General features: G+C 34.3%; 1 protein-coding gene across 3 annotated transcripts in view; it reads left to right on the forward strand.

Moving 5' to 3' along the window:
* FAF1 (Fas associated factor 1) overlaps positions 1–19,828 on the forward strand; it is a 481,277-nt gene that overhangs the window by 359,150 nt on the left and 102,299 nt on the right. For all 3 annotated transcript variants that reach the window (XM_082370942.1, XM_082370941.1, XM_082370943.1), the window contains 2 exons: positions 5,484–5,620; positions 9,993–10,081. In XM_082370942.1, the coding sequence (XP_082227068.1) occupies positions 5,484–5,620; positions 9,993–10,081 (226 nt within the window). The remainder of the gene's footprint in view (positions 1–5,483; positions 5,621–9,992; positions 10,082–19,828) is intronic.

Raw genomic sequence — 19,828 nt, forward strand, 5'->3', positions numbered from 1 at the left:
GTGAAAATAGTCGAAATTATCAATTTTGTCTTTTATGCTTTACTCTGCTTCAGCTATACTAACCTTCTTGTCACCTTTCAAATATGCTAGATACTCTCCAACTTTAAGGTCTTTGTGTTTGCTGTTCTCTCTGCCTGGAATTCTCTTCCTAGAGATATGTGTTCCACTTCCTCCTTCACCTCTTTTGAATCCTTGATCAAATATCAACTTCTCAGTGAGACCTGACTTCTCTATTTAATATTGCAAACCGCCCCCCCTCCCCGCCTTGTTTTTCCTCCATCACCTGGAGCTCACAGACTGTAATTTTGTCTCACATCGAATTGCAGCTCACCTATACAAATGAAGCAAGTGAGAATTATCCAGTGTGGTCATCACCTCAGGAGACTAGACACTTGGTCCAGTGAATATGCCATTGCCCAAAACATTTAGGGGACAACTTCTTTAAAAGCTGCCTTCAGAGAGAGCTTAAAGCCTTTCAAGGAAAGCAGTCCTGCATCCTAAAAGCAGTATTTCTCAAAGTGTGTTCCATTAACCACTTATATCAGAATCACCTTGGATGGGGTTGGGAGCTTATTAGGCTTATTAGGAAACTGCTTAAAGGCAGTTTCCTGGACCTTACCCCACATCTGTTGAATCAGAATCTCTAGGGGATGGGGCTGAGGAACTTGCCTTTTGAATAAACTCCATAGGTGATTCCTAGGCCATTAAAGCTTGCAAATCACTGCCTTTATAGTCAGTGTCTTCCAGCTTGTTTACCTAACTCATTTTGAACCAAAGACTTAGGACTATTTCAAAAAATCAAAGCCACCCTTAAAGGACAAAGGCACATATGCCAGTGGTGCTGAAGATCGTCTCAGGGAATGAGCTGAACAATGGATAGGCATGCAGACTTGTGGAAATGATGTTGTGGAAGGAGACAAAAGTCGTTGTCTGGTTTTGGTATGCTTGACAATGCTAGCACCTTGATAAATCTTACTTCACACGTTAAAGGACCTTGGCTTTAACTTCCCTATTAAAAGGAAGAGAAGAAGAAAGGAGAATTGTGTGTTAGCTAGATAGGTGTGATCTCTAAGGTCCTTTCTCTATTTTGTGTTCTGGTTATTCTACTGTTGTACATAAATGTTTTTTAACAAACCCTGAACACATGAATGAATATGTATAAGTAATGAGGCTTATTACTATAGCAAAAACTGCAAGTTTGGTTTTCTTTAAAGAGAAGAGCCTCCTTAAATCAAAGTGACTTCAAAAGAAGTAGTATAAAAACCAAACAACAACAACCAAAAAACACTTGGCAACCCATATTGGAAAAGTCCTATAGTACTGCTGAATGTGAATTTCTTCTGCTCAATGACCTTTCGTTTTGGAGAAATGGTTCACACATTATCAGAAAGAGATTTAATGTGTTTAATGATTCAAGGGTAAGCAGCCAGGAATTGTGATACTGATTCTTGGTTTTAAATTAGTTAACATTACTAAACATAAATTGCAGCATTTGTAATTGTACTTACTTATTTCCCAAATATCAATACCTGCCCTTTCATTCTCTGAATGAAAATAAAACCAATGACTGTATTTGTCTAGTCAACAATTCTTCCATGCTATGTCTTACTACGCAAAAAAAATCTTTCAGTGTTGGCCCATAGGTATGAGTTACCATTTTAATCCTGAAAATAATTATGATAAAAATGTTAAATATCATTATGCATTTAATAATGATTAAATAGCTACCAATTTTAAGGGCCTACCATATTCTAAGCACAATTCTGAGTACTTTTGTAACTTACAAGAATATAAGTATTTTAAAGATGTGTTATTTCCACTTTATATGTGAGGCTCCTTTAAACTTACGGAAGTCACATGGAAATGCATAATCAGGAAGCCTCACACAGAGGCTTAGCAGTTTTGTAGCCTCCATTTTTTATCAAACGTGCCTCTTTACATTACCTGGTATACAGTAGGTAGGCAGTAAGTATTTGTGGAATTTCATCACTCTCCCCCTAAATTGCTGTGTTTCTTTTAGTATGTATTTTATGTTGAAGTACAGTTTAGTAAAAGTCAATGACTTATGTAATTATGAGTTTGATTGAAAGAACTAAACTATATCCTGTTTTGAATTAAAATGAGATTACTTTTTCGTATATCTGATTTATTAGTAATCCTGGTTTCCATTAGCAAGATAGAAATGATCTCTGCTTCAGAGACTGAAAATTTTACTAATGATTAATATACGCTAGCCATCAGATGTTCTGTTTATTTTTCTCCCCAAACTTTAGATTAAAACCACTTTATCTTATCTTTCCAATTTTAGCCTTCTAATAGCAAGAATTGGTGAATATAAGCTACTAATTATGTTTTTTCTTTTCGTTTCTTTTGGGCATGCCGCATGGCATGCAGAATCTTAGTTCCCCTACCAGGGATTGAACCCACACCCCCTTCAGTGGAAACACAGCATCCTAACCATTGTACCTCCAGGGAATTCCCTATATTTTGTTTCTTTACCAAGGCCAGAGTGTGAGGCTTCCCGTTCCCTATCCCCACCACCTCCACCACGACCTACCCACCCACCCCTCCAGGAACCAGTGAGTTGCTTTATTATATCTGACTTGTGATTAACCATTTTACTTCATTTTCTCAACCCTTCCTTCTTCTTCCCCTCCCTCCCTCATTTTACCCCCTTTTCAAATTTGTTACTTTAGCCTTTAGCTTTGGGGGTTGATTTTGCAATTTGTTATTCCCCCTTCTCAAGTAGGTCTATGATGAGTAGATTGTTTGATTTATTAAAATCTTTTATAATAAAAAAAACAAAGCCATTTCTTCTTGCCACAGAATGGTTGCCATTGCTTCCCTCTTTGGTTTTGAGTTGCAGGAATGCAATTGCTGTGGAAACCATTTCTCCCTTCATGACGCCTGACTCTGATGAACACCATATGCAGTTAGATTGACAAGTTTGATGCTGCCACTACATGCACTGGCACACTTTTATATCTTCAAAAGGAAGAAATACCACAAATATGAGAACCACATTTGTTCTCTTAAAACAACTTGTTTTTCCCATGTTTGATTTTGCTCTAATGTTTTGAACTGGATTTTTGCTGCTGGTAGTGTGCTGTGAATGGTAACTTTGTGTTGTGAATGATCTTGAGAGGAAGAAGCAGAACCTCCCAGCCATGAGAAAGATTTGATATTTGTGTTGTGAAGTTCTTGTAAATTATAATGGGAGGAACTGACAAGTAGGAATTTTTAAATTTGGGGCTGTCCATTGGCCCTACAGGCTCTCCATGATTGCAATTTGAAAATCTCAAAGTAAACATGATCATAGGAGATTAATCAGATTAATTAAACTTTTTAAAAAGTCTCTCTTCGATTAGAACAGATTGTTAGTTAAGGCCACTAGAAAACATCAACTGGCTGTGTGATCCCTTTATATTTCTCAACTGCTTCTAAAATATTAGAATGATTTGCTAATACCTGATAGAAAACTGATCACTGTGTTTTTTATGGTAATTGAATGGCTTAATGGTTAATGTGATGTTGAAAGCTGTACCTCCCTTGAATATGTTTCATGTAGTTTTGAAATTTATGTTTTATATTAATTTAAACCAAATAAGATACCTACATTTTCATAATTATTTTCTCTTCTAGCTCGTTTTCACAAAAAGGGGATTTGGGATGTACACAGTTGCCAGACAAAATTGTCTTGAAATTAAATTCTTAAAACCACTAAGCCAACCTGCCTGCTTGCCTCCCTTCTTTTCTTCCTTCCTTCCTGACTTCTTTCCTTCCTTCCTTTTTTTGGGCGTCTCCTGTTTAGCTAGTATTTAATATCACTTGTGAAGCTAGTGCTGTGATGGCCATCTACTATGTGATATCCACTTAATCCATTGATGTGAAAGCAACAAGGACTTATTTTCTCCCTTTTGTAGGAAATGGCATTCCAACTGTTTTTTGACATCTTTAATTTTAGAGGTTGCCAATGATCAGATCAGGGTCAAGACTGACTTCAAATATTTTAGTAAGAAGCAGAAAGAAAAATGAGATCCTGACTTTCTAGTCTCCTGATCTACACGTCTCCATTGATGAATTAAAGCTATATGGGTGTGAAATTTGGTATGGAGACTTAGGCTGCTTGAGCACCTTTTATCCATAATAGTTGTAGAATGTGAAGATCTGAATTTTCATGGGGGCACTGATATTTCATGGCCAGCAATTGGTTTTTTAAAGGCCTTGTCATTTCAGATTGCCATGGAGTCCGGTTATTGCTGCTCTAAATGTGTATATGAACCTGCCTCCCAATGAACTTATTGCAGTGGTGCTAACTTGTCTTGACACTCTTGCCAACAGTTCTAGTGGCCCTGTGTGTAGTCACTGCACAGGTTTTGTGGAGGATTCAGCCTAAACTTCTGGGATGAATTTCTATGGACAAGAAATATACTGGCTTTAAAAATTAAGAGGTTTGATTCTGTTTTGAATATGGATATCAAATGAATCTGAGCACATGACATTTTAATGCCATTTGTCTTTTCAAATAGATTTACCTTCTAATGCATGTGATGACAAGACTTTGCTCATCAGCTAGAACATACATTTCAGAGGAGTTGTTACCTAAAATATTATCATAAGGCATAAGAAAACACACGATTTAAGTTGCCTTTCATGAACATAATTAAGAATTAATAAGCCAGTACCAGTGGCTAGTCCCCAGAATTTCCACTGTTTTGCCTTTTGTGACCTGTGTTATTAAAAGTCCATTATTTTTTACAGACTTTATTAAATTGGATCTTATTAAAGCATTCTATATTTGCATTTGGTCTTTCATAATTCATTATTATTATGACATTTACTTTTTACCATCAGATCTGAAAACATATCATAAGCTACCCTTTTCTCTTGAAAGAAATGCTAATTTCAAACAGTCCTCTAATAGAAGAGAAAAGCTTTATCAGTTTTTTCATTTATTCCAGATCGTGTTAAGAATACTAATGCTAGACTTCAGTATGCTAATATCTCTGAGCATTTTTTTTGGTCAAAAGCTTAGAATTATTATTTTTATCCCATACCAAGTATGAAACTAGAAGACCTCCTACTACTGGAGAAAACACAATTCTAAAGTACAATTCTTGATTCTAAGGACTTGTGAAAATGTTGCTAAATCCTGTTTAGACTAGGATGATGCCGGTTAATTTAACTTTTACCACCCGGTATTTGTCCTCTTTAAGAAATTCTTTCCTCTTAAAATTCATTTTGTTTGTTTTTCTCATAGTTTAGGGTAATATAGGGTGTGTGGCCTGCTTTTCTATAGGATAATCATTTCTATACCATTTATGATGTAGTTGAAAACTTAATACAGTAAAATTTTACATATTAATATCAGACTGTCTAATTTTAATATAACTAATAAAACACTTAATAAATTTTTTCTTAGCATAGTGGTACATTTATTAAACTCTGAAATGAAACTAACTTTGGATTTTGTCTCATTTTAGATTTCTGACAATGTGCAATAGACACTTTGGCAGCGTTGTTGCACAAACCATTCGGACTCAAAAAACAGATCAGTTTCCACTTTTTCTGATTATTATGGGAAAGCGATCATCTAATGAAGTGTTAAATGTGATACAAGGTAAAGTACATGTCACAAGGGGAGTAGAGTGTCTCCTTATGTATGTGATAACCTTATAATATTTACGATCAAAGCTGAAAGTAATTCTCTGTATTGGTGAATGTCTTTGCATTTTAAAATATAGAACACCCAGAAGAAGAATATCTTCAAAAAGTATAGGTGCTATGAAGTATGAAATATGCTGCATGAAAACCCAACAGAAACATCTTAATAAAACTGCACAGCCTTTGGGACATAGGATAATCATGTTAAATATTCAGAATCACTGAATTTACTAAACTAGAAATTAAGCCATAATCAGTCATCAAATATATTTCATTCATACACACACACACACACACACACATATATTTCTTGCTGTAATGTTGATTGGTTGAAGGAAATCCTTATCTTTAGTTATCTGGAAAAACCAGTGACTGGATATTGTGAATTGAATAGTTCACAGTGGCAGTCGTTTCTCCTCATTTGTGTGAATCCATGTCTAGAATGCAACCCTGAGGTGTGAAGCTATAGGATGCCTGTCAATTTAATCACAGTGCACACATTCTTTACCAAAAAAATGAGTGATATTTTTTATGTTACTAATGTATCCTAAGGATTAGTATAAAAAATTCCTTTATTCATGGCAAAGCTTAAATTGAAAACAGTACCTTTTCTATGCCACAGGGAAAAGGATGTTTCAAATGCTCCAAGCTAAAGCTTGTGTCTGAGATACTTAATTTCTGCCCCTATTTAAGTCACAAGTTCTGTAGCAGATAATGTAATGGAGGAAGGGGTATAAATTCAAGTGCCTTTAAAACTCAAATAAAACAAAACCTCTGGTATTTTATGTTTACTCTATAGCTAGAGCATTCACTTTCACAAACAATGTTAAAGAAGACCTGCGGGAACAAAATGCATAGAGTAAATAGATAATGAAGATAATATTTCATTCCTGTTTTCATATTAATTAAGATAATATTTCATTTCTGTTTTCTGTGACATTTCCAGCAATATTACAGTCGGTATTGGTTCTCAAAGCATGGTCCATGGACCCTGGAGGTCCCCTAGATCCTTTCAGGGAATCTACGAGGTCTATTTTTTTTTTTTTTTTTTTTTTTACCTCGTGAATTTTATTTTATTTTATTTTATTTTATTTATTTATTTTTTTAAACATCTTTATTGAAGTATAATTGCCTTACAATGGTGTGTTAGCTTCTGCTTTATAACAAAGTAAATCAGTTATACATATACAATATGTTCCCATATCTCTTCCCTCTTGCATCTCCCTCCCTCCCACCCTCCCCATCCCACCCCTCTAGGTGGTCACAAAGCACCGAGCTGATCTCCCTGTGCTATGCGGCTGCTTCCCACTAGCTATCTATTTTACATTTGGTAGTGTATATATACGAGGTCTATTTTTGATAGACTCTTTTTTTGCTTTTTTTTTTTACTGTGTTGACATTTGTACTAAGTGGCACAAAATCAGTGCTGTGTAAAACTGCTGGCATCTTAGCACAAAGCAAGGCCATGACACAACTGTACTGGTAGTCATATTTTTCACCTCCATGTATGTGCATTTTTTTAAATTATTATTTTATTAATTTTTAACCATTTTTATAGTTTGTGTGACGCAATGGGCGGACATTTCTCCAGGATGAACAAAGTGAGTCTGTTACTTCAAGAAAAAGAACTGACAACATTTGTTGCCAATGATAAAATTTGAGTTTTTAAGCAAAAAGTTATATCCTCCATTTAAGATTGACAGCTTAAATACTTTTCTGGTGACGTCAATGGTGATGATAATAAATGTGATTTTTTTGATATCATAAAATTAGGTGTGTCAACATTCAGAAGAAATGCATGACTCCATGAACCAATATTTTCCAGATGACCAATGCATAATGTTATAAACTCATGCATGAGTGAAAGATCCATTCAAAGGGCAGAATAGACCAGTGGATTTTAATATAACAAAGTACAATAAGTTCATTGATAACGGTTTCAAATTCCTCACATACCTAACCTTGAAAAAAATTCCACTTGTCAGTTTGGGTGTATTAAAGAAAAATATCTACAATTATCTATTAAAATACTCCTCCTTTTTCCAACTATATATCTGTATGAGGCCATAATTGCTTGATAAATTTCAACCAAGACAACACATTATATCTGGTTTAATGTAGACATAGATATGAGAATCCAGTTGCATTCTATTAAACCAGACATTAAAGAAATTTGCAAAAATGTTAAAAAAAATTACATTCTTCTCACTGAACTTTTTCTTTTGGAACATGTAGTCATTTTTCATAAATGTGATATTTATATTAACAAATTATGGGTTTATTATTGTTACTTTTAAATGAATTGATAAATATGTTTTAGAAATTTCAGTTTTAATTTCTAACACAGTAAATGTTGGTAACCATAACCCACATAAAAATTCTTCAGGGATCTCAGTAGTTTTTAAGAGTATAAAGAGGTTCTGTTGCAATAGGCTATAAAAAATAAATTTTCTCTGAACTGCATTAACTGGAACCTTTCTCCATCTTGGATCATTAAGGGCTTAGGTATAAAATACCTTCAAGTACAGTTTGGCAGCGAGCCCGTATAGTTAGGGCTGAAGCATAGTTGATAAGCGGTGGCTTTAAGCCTGAAAATTAATGACCAGTGTGTAGTCACCTGTAAAATTATAGTATTTCCCCATTGATGATTCTAGTACCCTCCACAAAGTATTCATGCCCCATACTCTCTTAGTCACTACAGTTTACAAATAAGAAATGGAAACCCAAAGATTTGCCTGGTAACAAAATCTACGTTAAAGGTTCTCTTATTAAACTTTTTGCCATTTGTTATATCTGTTAATAATAACTATCAGTGATTGTGTGTGTGCTATGTACCAGGCACTTTACATTATCTCTGATCCTTCTAAGAACCCTACAGAGGTAGTGTTATCTTCATTTTGCAGATAAGGAAATTGATCGTTAGAGAGCTAAAGTCACTCCCTCTTCTCTTATTCATTTGTTTACTAAGTGAATATTTATTAAGCCCTTGTCATGTGCTAGGCAATTTCTAGGTACCAGATCATGTAGTTATAAGTAGCAGGACTAGGGTTAGAACTCTGACTACAAAACCAGTTCTGCTTTCTTGGTAACATGACATCACACCAAGATAATACTTGTTCTCTAGCTCATTTATTGAGAGAGTAGTGCTTATGTGACCAAATTAGGTTATTTCTTTGGCTAAGGACCACAGCTGCTCCCTAACCGCATGTTGCCAGTGGTCATAAGGGAAACTGGGAAAGGACCATTGAAAGATTATGTTAGTCAAACCCTACTCTGGGAGAGTACAAGCAAGGATGCTTACTATTTGTTGTCTCGTTGGTGGCCATTCCATTAATGGGACAAGAAGACACCTTCTCAGGCCCTGGAGAAGACAGGCTCTTTTGCCTGTAGGTTTGAAAGAAGAGAAAAATTGCTATATCTTTATGTGTCTTCATGAGTTTCCTTCTCTCTTGTAGATGCATCCAAAGTACATAACAGAACTTAATGCATGCAGGAAATGGCATATATGTGCTATATGTTTGTTACAGACTTGGACAGAGAATAAAATAGCATTCAAGAAAATCAAACATTACAATACCTTCTCCATAAAGATTATAGCATAGTCATTTGAAAGCAGCTGAAAGGGAAAAATATCAATTGGGCAAAAAAAAAAAAAAAAATTTTTTTTTTTTTTTCAGGAATTGAATTACTGCTTGTTTCACCAAAGAATTTTTAGTGATAGGAGATAATTCTAAGTAAACAGTATGCTAAGGTGGCAACAGAGAGAGGCTTCTGAGTCAGACTCATATGGTTTCAAATCCTGGCCCTATAACTTAACCAACTTGATGTTGGTTAGTCAGGTTACTTGAGCTCTCTAAGCCTCATTTTCCTTCTCTTTACAATCAAAATCATAATAACACCTTCATAGAATTGTTGTACAGATTAAATGTGATTTTATATCTATAAACCTAATCACTTAATGTAATTTGTTTGGCATATAAACAAATGGTAGTTGTTGCTAGCATTATTAAGTAGATATGTTTTCCTAACTTGGAAGATACTTTGAGCCTCATGACTTGGATATTCTTCTTGTAGTGCTGAAAGTCCTTCTTATTAAGTAAGAGACTGTTCCCTCAAATCTAAGTATTGTGAAATTTCAATTGCCAGTATACTGCTTTGCTCTCTTTCTGAAAATATGAAACTTTTCAGTGAAAACATGAAAGTTTTTATTAGCATGCCAGTCTGTAATTTTTTTAGACTGTAGTTACTCCTTACTGATTAATTCTAGAATGACTTTCCATTTTATAATGATCTTAATGTGAAGTTTGGCTATCTCCATGTGTTGCTAGGTAACACAACAGTGGATGAGTTAATGATGAGACTCATGGCTGCAATGGAGATCTTCACGGCCCAACAACAGGAAGATATAAAGGATGAGGTAAGGTGAAAGGTTAAGTAGACCTTTAATAGGATTTTGATGAGATAATTTGTCAAATGGTGATGCTTGCCTATGTCATGATGGATAAATAAAGCATTGATGAAGATGTGTTTCCACATGAACAAAGGATTTTTATGCCACTGAATTTACCTTTCAGTCCATTCTTTTCATGACCCAAGACCCAACAATTTGTTTAACTTTATGGACATTTATACTTTGCTAGATTTGATGGCAGGAGGTCAATTTACAGGAAACAAATTCTGAAGCATGTTTACAGAAGAAACTACAGTTCAGGAAATCCTATCTACTATATGGGTTTTTCACTCACTTTTAAGGTCCTCTTACTCTTTTTAAGTATTGAGATTGATTAGCAATAAACACATTTTACACTTGAACATATTTTTGAAGCACTGTGAGAATTAGTAAAAAGATCACCAGAATTCTGAATTTAGCAGTCTCCCGAACATATTTAGATGGTATAGATGAGATGAGCATGGAACCTCAAATAGAATAATAATAACAGCAATATTCATAATGACAATAGTAGTCAACACTTACTGAATATCTGTAATGTACTAGGCACTATGCAAAGCACTTTACATTTATCATCTCATGTGATCCTCAGAACAATCCCTTGAGGTTGCATATGAGTCAGAGTTCTGGCTGGAAACAGATGACACTTTCAAACTGGGTTATTTGAGAAGAGTTTAATAAGGGAACTATTTATAAAGATATGGTCAGAGTTTATGGGAGTCAGCAATGGATAGTACATTCTAGGGCTAAAGGAAGCCATTACTACCCTTAGGCCTAAAGGCCTAGGAGAGGGTGATATATGAAGAGGATTGCTTCTTTTAGAGAGATATAGCCAACCCTTGGTGACCTGCTAAGGAAGAAACTAAGGAATAGCGTACCTTTCCTTTTATACTCTGATCTCCTGCTAGTACCTCCTATTGACCTAACCCAACTAGAAACTGAAAGGCAGGCAAGAGAACCTCCCTGGGCAAAAAACTAGGTAGAGCATGGATACTGAGGGCAAATGGAACATAATCCAGCACAGATTGGTATTGTCATCTCTACTTTTCAGATGAGAAAACTGAGGATCAAAAAGTTTAAGTTAATATACCCAAGGTTCACACAGCTAGTAGGATCTATAATAATCTCAAGTAATTATTAGTGCTTTATCAGTGAAGAAATTTCTGGATTTGGAAAACAGTCTCAAGATAAAATATGAAACAAATCTTATCATTTGTTAATTTGAGATGCTAAGTTCATATATCCATCAAATTATTCTTTTTAATTTTCTCTTTGTTTTTAATTTTTAAAGAAAGATTTACATAGAACAAATAAAGGAGAGTTTGATTTCTGAGCAATGATGAAAAGTTTACGCGTACAATGAGTGTTTTCAATACAATACTGTTTAGCTATTACAAATGGGAAACACGTAAACAATTTCCATTTAACCTTGTACTATTGTATTTAACTTTATTTACTTGTCTCTGTCTTCTACTAGACTATGAGTTTAAGAGCAAGGGTTATATCGTATTCATGTTTGTAACTCTGTCTTCTAACAGTGTACCTAGGACAACGTAGGCACTCAAAAAATGTTTAAGTGATTGAATAAATGAATACTTGAAAGAATTTACATGAAATAATGTGACTTCAAAAAATAATACTTGATTACAATGATATAAAACCTGATGTATCCACATTAACAAATATGAAAATTCTGAGCACTATACCTAGAGTTTTAATACTCAGTAGGTTCCTTTTATTGCTGTAAAAATGTTGTTTGTAATTTTTCTTAGTAGTGTTTCATTTACTCTGAGGGAAAGGTAATCGGGTATATGGTAGAATGATGTTTATCTGTTACTTTATAAGTACTAACTAAGTACTGTACTTAGTTAGGAATTTGTAATACAAGATTACATTTATCCTGGAATAGAGGCGTTGATTGACAATAATTCACTAAACACATTCTTCAGCCATTTAAATCTTGAGTCTCATTAGTACTAGATTTACAGATTATGCTGTATAATAATATGAATGCACAATATTTGCATGCATATTCCCAGTTCATTCTTTCATTTTAATTTGTGTTCCTCATAATTCATTGGTAAGGAAATTGACTTTAATTTGTTTAATACTGAGCACAAAATTTAATATGAGGGTTACAGGAAAAATCTAAGACTCCGTATAATTGAAATTTTTTATTGAAATTTAACTGCAAGAGATAAAAGATTTCTCTTTGTTTTTGTTTTTAGAGTGTCTTATGAAAATTATCTTTCAGGTCATAAGTAGAGTTCCTAAGGAAAGCTTTCCTAAGTTTAAAAACTTCTTTTAGACTATGCATAGATCATGATTTGGTGTCTGCTGAGTAAGTGATAAGAAAACACTGTCCCTTGTAATTGTGAATTTGGCTTTACTTTTTAAAAAATTTCAAATAAGACTTAAGCATACAGTTAAAATTAAATTGTGAACACGTTTGAAGGATGGCTTCCTAGGCCTGAATTTATTTAAACTTATCTTTAAAGGTTCAGTTAAGTCCATCACTTCAATGATACCATTGTATTAGTGCAACCAGAGATGCCTATATTACATAAAGCTTTTATTAAATAAAACCAAGCCCAAAGCATATTCATACTCTGAGTCATTCTTCAATGTCTCAGAATGGACTAACCTTTATATCGCTAATTGTTCTGTCTCTAACCAGGAAGTATAAATTATGTATGAGCCTCTGTTTTGACAGAACTATCTCCATATAGATTTATTCATAGACATTTTTATTAATGGTATTAGTTTGGTTTTGTAAGTGTTTACTGAGCATCTATGAAGAATATAGCACTGGGCTAGGTCCTGGGGACAGAGAGGTGCTTTGCTCTAGTGAGGGGCTATTGGCAAAGAAGGGATGAGGAGAAAAGCAAATATCACTGTATGACAGTGGCCACATTTTAGCATCTGTTTTTGATTACAGCTTGGTTCCAAACAATAGATGCTTTCTAACATGTAAATGAAGTCAGTTTTTTTCATATGCACTAGTTTTTTTAGCCGTGAATAATCTTAAAACCTCTGATTATCAAGAGTTTATTATACTTAGCTCTTGATCTATTTGTTGTTTCATTCATTTGTTCGTTCATCCATTCAACACTAATTTACTTAGAATCCTCTATCATAGGTGCAAGAATTACCCCTTTCCAGCTTAATCACTCTGATTAATAATTTGTATCTAAGCATTATCTCTGTAATTGTCAAAACCCAAATGTTGGAGATCAGGGCAGATTTCAAGGTCAGGAACAGCATTCTCATTTCTTTGGTAATTCTAAGAATATACTAGTGGAACATGGGCAACATATGCCAGAGGGGCCTTTTTAGGCTTACCCTTTAAGGATTCTGATTTGAGACTTAAAAACAGTACTGCCACAGCACAGGGAGGGTAGGTTTATTGGCTCAAGGCAGCTTTTTGTGTTGCCAAAGGAAATTGTTGGCTTTTTGTGTTTGCCCCATGGAATGTGTAACTTTTTTGTCCTAAGTTTTGTCTTTATCTTACTGTTTGAAGCACTGCACTCCTTTTCCTTTCATCTGTTTAAAATTTCACCATTGTCATACCCATTCTCTTTCCAGAACTAACAGTGATAAACAGGATACAGATTCTGGCTTCTGTTGATGTTTTCTTTAAAACAGGAGTAAGTCATCACAAGATAGAGAATAAAAACAGTATCTTTGTGCAAAAATTAAAGCAAAACATACAACAGACCAACCTTTAAAAAGGACCTTTCACTATTAGGCTTCTTTAAAAATATATCTGGACTACTTCCTGAAGCTAGCAAGAATAGTATCAATAGTTTTGTTAGGAGAGTTTTCCCTGATGTAGCTATATATAAATCTATATGTGAGATTAAAAACAAAAACAAAAGTCAGTATTTTTAAACATCAGAATTTCACTGAAAGTGTAAAAGTCAGAGAAGATCTAATACCCAGAAGTAACTTTAAGGAAGAAGAGCTAATTGAGTTAACTGTTAATGATTCGAGCACTAAATGGATAGCTGAGTATACCATAGACGGCTTTCTGTAGGTGGTTGCTTTCTGCTCATAAAAGGGTGGTTGTTTTGGTTTTTTTTGAGATATCATTGACATATAACATTGTATTAGTTCCAGGTGTACAACATTAATGATCTGATATTTGTATATATTACAAAATGATCACCACAATAAGTCTGGTTAACATCCATCACCACACATAGTTATAATTTTTTCTTGTGAAGAGAATTTTTAAGATCTACTCTTAGCAACTTTCAAATATACAAAACAGTATTATTAACTGCAGTCACCATGCTGTACATTACACCCCCATGACTTAACTATTTTATAACAGGAAGTCTGTACCTTTCAACTAACTTCATCCATTTTACCCGCCTCTCAACCAGCCGCTCCAACCCCCTCACTCTGATCTCTGCCAACCATCAATCTGTTCTCTGTTATCTATGAGCTTGATTTTTTTTTTTTTTTTTAGATTCCACATATAAGTAAGATTATATGGTATTTTTCTCTGACTATTTCACTTAGCATAATGTTCTCAACGGTCCATCATGTTGTCAGAAATGGCAAGACTTTCTTCTTTTCTATGAATGAATAAGATTCCATTATACACACACACACACACACACCACATTTTCTTTATCCGTTTATTCATTGATGGACATTTAGGTTGCTTATATGTCTGAGATGTTATAAGTCATACTGCAGTGAACATGGAGGTGCATATATCTTTTCAAGTTAGTGTTTCTGTTTCCTTCAGATAAGTACCCAGAAGTGGAATTTCTGGATCATATGGTAGTTCTATTTTTAATTTTTCTGAAGAAGCTCTATACTGTTTTCCATAGTGGCTGCACCAATTTACATTTCTACCAACAGTGCAGAAAGGTTCCCTTTTCTCCACATCCTCGTCAACACTTGTTATTTTTTGTCTTCTTGATAATAGCCATTCTAACAGGTGTCAGGTGATATCTCATGGTTTTAATTTGCATTTTCCTGATAATTAGTAATATTGAGTACCTTTCCATGTACCTGTTGGCCACCTGTATGTGTTCTTTGGGAAAATGTCTGTTCAGAACCCCTGCCCATTTTTTAATCAGATTGTTTCTTTTGCTATTGAGTTGTATGAGTTATTTATATATTGAATATTAATCCCTTATCAGATATATGATTTGCAAATATTTTCTCCCATTCGGTAGCTTGCCTTTTCATTTTGTTGATGGTTCCCTTTGCTGTGCAAAAGCCTTTTAACTTGATGTACTCTTCTGTATGTATTTTTGCTTTTGCTGCCTTTGCTTTTGGTGTCAGATCCAAAAAATCGTTGCCAAGACTGATGATAAGGAGCTTACTACCTATGTTTTCTTCTAGGAGTTTTATGCTTTCAGATCTTAATTCAAGTCTTGAATCCAATTTTAGCTAATTTTTGTGTATGGTGTAAGATAGTGGCCAAGTTTCTTTCTTTTGCATGTGGCTGTACAGTTTTCCCAACACCATTTTTGAAAGAGACTGTTCTTTCCCCCTTGTATATTCGTGGCTCCTTTGTTGTAAAATAATTGACAATATATATGTGGATTTATTTCTGGCCTTTCTATTCTGTTCCATTGATCTATGTGTCTGTTTTTATGCCAATACCATACTGTTTTGACTACTATAGCCTTGTAATATAGTTTGAAATCAAGGAAGCATGATGCTGATGCCTCCATCTTTGTTGTTGGCTTTTTTTTTCTTCTTCTTAAGATTGCTTGGCTCTTCAGAATCTTTTATGGTTTTATACAAATTTTAGGATTCTTTGTTCTATTTTTGTGAAAAATGTCCTCGGAATTTTGATATAGATTGCATTGAATCTGTAGATTACTTTGGGTAGTACGAACATTTTTATCCCTAGGTATTTTATTCTTTTTGATGCAGTCGTATATTGGATTGTTTTCTTAATTTCTCTTTCTGATAGTTTGTTGTTAACATGTAGAAACATAACAGATTTTTGTATGTTGATATTGTATCCTGCAACTTAACTGAATTTATTTATTAGTTCTAAAACGGTTTTTTGGTGGCACCTTTAGGGTTTTCTGTATATAATATGACATCTGCAAATAGTGACAGTTTTACTTCTTCCTTTCTAATTTTGATGGCTTTTATTTTTTTTTCTTGCCTGATTGCTCTGGCTAGGACTTCTGATACTACATTGAATAAAAATGAAAAGAAAGGAACACCCTTGTCTTGTCCCTGATCTTAGAGGAAAAGCTTTTAGCTTTTCACAGTTGAGTATGATGTTAGCTGTAAGCTTGTCATAAATGGCCTTTAATTTGTTGAGGTACATTCCCTCAATACCCACTTTGTTGAGAGTTTTTATCACAAATGGATGTTGAGTTTTGTCAGGTGCTTTTTCTGCATCTATTGAGATGATCATATGTTTTTTATCCTTTGTTTTGTTAATGTGGTATATATCACATTGAGTTATTTGCGTATGTTAATCCATTCTTGCATCCCTGGAATAAATCCCACTTGATCATGATGTAATATCCTTTTAATGTGTCATTGAACTCAGTTTGGAAACATTTTGTTGGGAATTTTTGCATCTATGTTCATCAGGAATATTGGCCTGTAATTTTCCTTTCCTGTGGTGCCCTTGTCTAGTTTTGGTATCAAAGTAATGCTGGCCTTATAAAATGAGTTTGGCAGTGTTTCCTACTCTTCTATATTTTGGAGGAGTTTGAGAAGAATTGGAAATAATAATTCTTTAAATGTTGGTAGAATTCACCTGTGAAGCCATCTGGTCCTGGACTTTTGTTTGTTGAGAGATTTTTTGATTACTGATTTAATCTCCTTAAATCGATCTGTTCAGATTTCCTGTTTCTTCATGATTTAGTCTATACATTATGTATGTGTCTATACATTTATCCATTTCTTCTAGGTGATCTAATATGTTGGTGTATAATTGTTCATAGTAGTCTCTTATGATCCTTTGTATTTCAGTGGTATCAGTTGTAATGTATACTCTCTGATTTTGACTCCTCTCTTTTTTTCTTGGTGAGTCTGTCTAAAGGTTTGTCAATTTTGTTTATCTTTTCAAAAAACCAGTTCTTATTTCATTGATCTTTTCTGTGGTCTTTTTATTCTCTTTCATTTCTTTCCACTCTGATTTTTGTTATTTTTCTTCCCTCTACTAACTTTAGGTCTTGTTTGTTCTTCTTTTTCTAGTTCCCTGAGATATAGTTAGGTTGTTCTCCAACAACCTTTCTTTTTTCTTGATGTAGTCATTTGTCGCTATGAAATTCCCTCTTAGAACTGCTTTTGCTGCATCCCATAAGTTTTGTTATGTTGTATTTCTTTTCATTTATCTCAAGGTATTTTTTTGATTCCTCTTTTGATTTCTTCTTTGACCCATTTGTTGTTCATTAGCATGTTGTTTAATCTTCACATATTTGTGAATTTTCCAGTTTTCTCCTTGTAGTTGATTTCTAGTTTCATTACTTTGGTTGGAAAAGATGCTTGAAATGATTTAATTCTTCTTAAATTTGTTAAGACTTGTTTTGTGGCCTAATATATAATCCATCCTGGAGAACATTTCATGTGCACTTAGGAAGAATGTGTATTCTGTTGCTTTTGGATGGAGTGTTCTATATATGTCTGTTAGCTCCATCTTGTCTAACATGTTGTTTAACTCCAGTGTTTCCTTATTGGTTTCTTGTCCAGATGATCCATCCATTATGAAAGGGGTGTATTAAAGTCCTCACTATTATTGTGTTGCTATCTATTTCTTCCTTTAGGTCTGTTAATATTCATTTTATATATTTAGATGCTCCTATGTTGGGTGCATAAATTGTTTTTTTTAATTTCTAAAAAATATTTATTCATTCATTCATTTGTTTATTTATTTTGGCTGCTCTGGGTCTTACTTGCGGCACGTGGGCTCTTCATTGTGGCATGTTTAGTTGTGGCATGCGGACTCTTAGTTGCGGCATGCATGTGGGATCTAGCTCCCCAACCAGGGATGGAACCTGGGCCCCCTGCATTGGGAGCGTGGAGTCTTACCCACTGGACCACCAGGGAAGTCCCTAAATGTTTTAAAAGGGTTCTTCATCCAATGATTTTTCTCCATAGTTAGGCCCAGATCACAGAAGATGATGTTTTCACTCATCTTGCTTGTATATATTCATTTCATAAATATTTATTGGTCTTTTTCTATGCACCGGATGTAGGGCACCAGTAACACAGCTGTGAGCAAGACAGACAGGGTCCTTGGGCTTACAACCCAGCAGTTCCAAGTTGATGAAGCCCCAGGAGCACCCAGCTAGGGTGATATAAGCAATTTGACATGGAACACAGAAGGGCTCTTGCATTCTGCCAGTGCAAGCTATGAGGCAGGTAGTACAGGTAAGAAATAAGATAATTGTAGTCATTCTTCAAGTTCCTCCTACATATCAGGTATAGTTCTAATCTCTAAGGCAGTGTTTTTCAGTGTGTTTCCTAGACTACTGGTGTACTCAGCTGTCTATCAAGGATTCCAGGCAGTTAAGTATGAACAAGCAACATAATCAGTTTTGTTCACGTTTATTTCATATTTTGAAATGTAAAATAAATTATGGTATCCCTCCAAATCCTATTTCATTCACCATACTTTTACAATTTATTAGACTCCTCATGTATAACAAGGATTGCATTGGTTGTTTAGTCTTGACAAATACTCATTTAACTGGGGCAGTTGGTTTTGGCTTCTGAATTTTCATGTCATTCATGTGTTACTCTTAAGTTTACATTCATTTTTCCTTGCTAAATTAGTTATATTATATTCTTAGTTCACCAGAATTGATCGTGGCTTACATGTGGTTCATTGAAGCATAAAAATGGTAATGAAAATACTATAATAAATACTGTAAATCAGTACAGATAGTTGGAACTACTTCAACATCAGTGTAAACATAATTCAGAGAACTATAGTGCTAGTATAGTAAATGCCAAGGCAGCTGACTCTGATTTTGATGATGTCACACTAGCTTCTATAAAAGAAAATTTTGACTGAGAATTAAATATATGAAAATTGATTATATAGTAAAAGCAATCTATTTACCCTTAGTGCCACTGTTTCTGTTATAAAATTTTTCATAAAAGCATGAGGTCTTCAAAGTTTTTGTTTCATTTGTAAGTAAAGCCCAATGACCTACCTCTCTGTTAAATCAATAGATTTTTTTCAGAACAAGAGAAAATACTTACCGTTAAAAAAAATTTTTTAATCTTACTGCTTAAGTCAGAGAAGTGACCAAACCAGGAGAAATTGCTTACAAATTGGACTCTTTGAGGTAAAAATGGATTCAGATATTACTCCTGACAAGAAACTTGTAAATCCAGCTACTACAAAGTTAACAATAAAAAAAAAAAAAAGCTCTAACAAGACAGGAGAATAAGTTCCTAGGTAAGTACTTCATCAAATGGCACTGTTGGATGGCATGCAATGGCAATAGGATGGTCTGTGGAAGAGCAGTGACCACACTGTGCTCACTATCTTGCTTTTCAGTTAGATAAAACCACTATTGTGTGCAAAGTGAGAATCGGTTCTTGGCATATTGTTATACATATATATATATATGAGGTAGAATCATCTCTTCATTCTGTTCATCAATGAGAAATGTATATTACCAGAGAAGTTTTAACTTAATGATTATTTTGCAAGTTCTGAGTTAGATTTTAAAAGATAAGGTAGAATCAGTATTGATGACAAAA

This window comes from Balaenoptera borealis, assembly GCF_965194805.1.
Source record: "Balaenoptera borealis genome assembly, chromosome: 1".
NCBI classification, from domain to species: domain Eukaryota; kingdom Metazoa; phylum Chordata; class Mammalia; order Artiodactyla; family Balaenopteridae; genus Balaenoptera; species Balaenoptera borealis.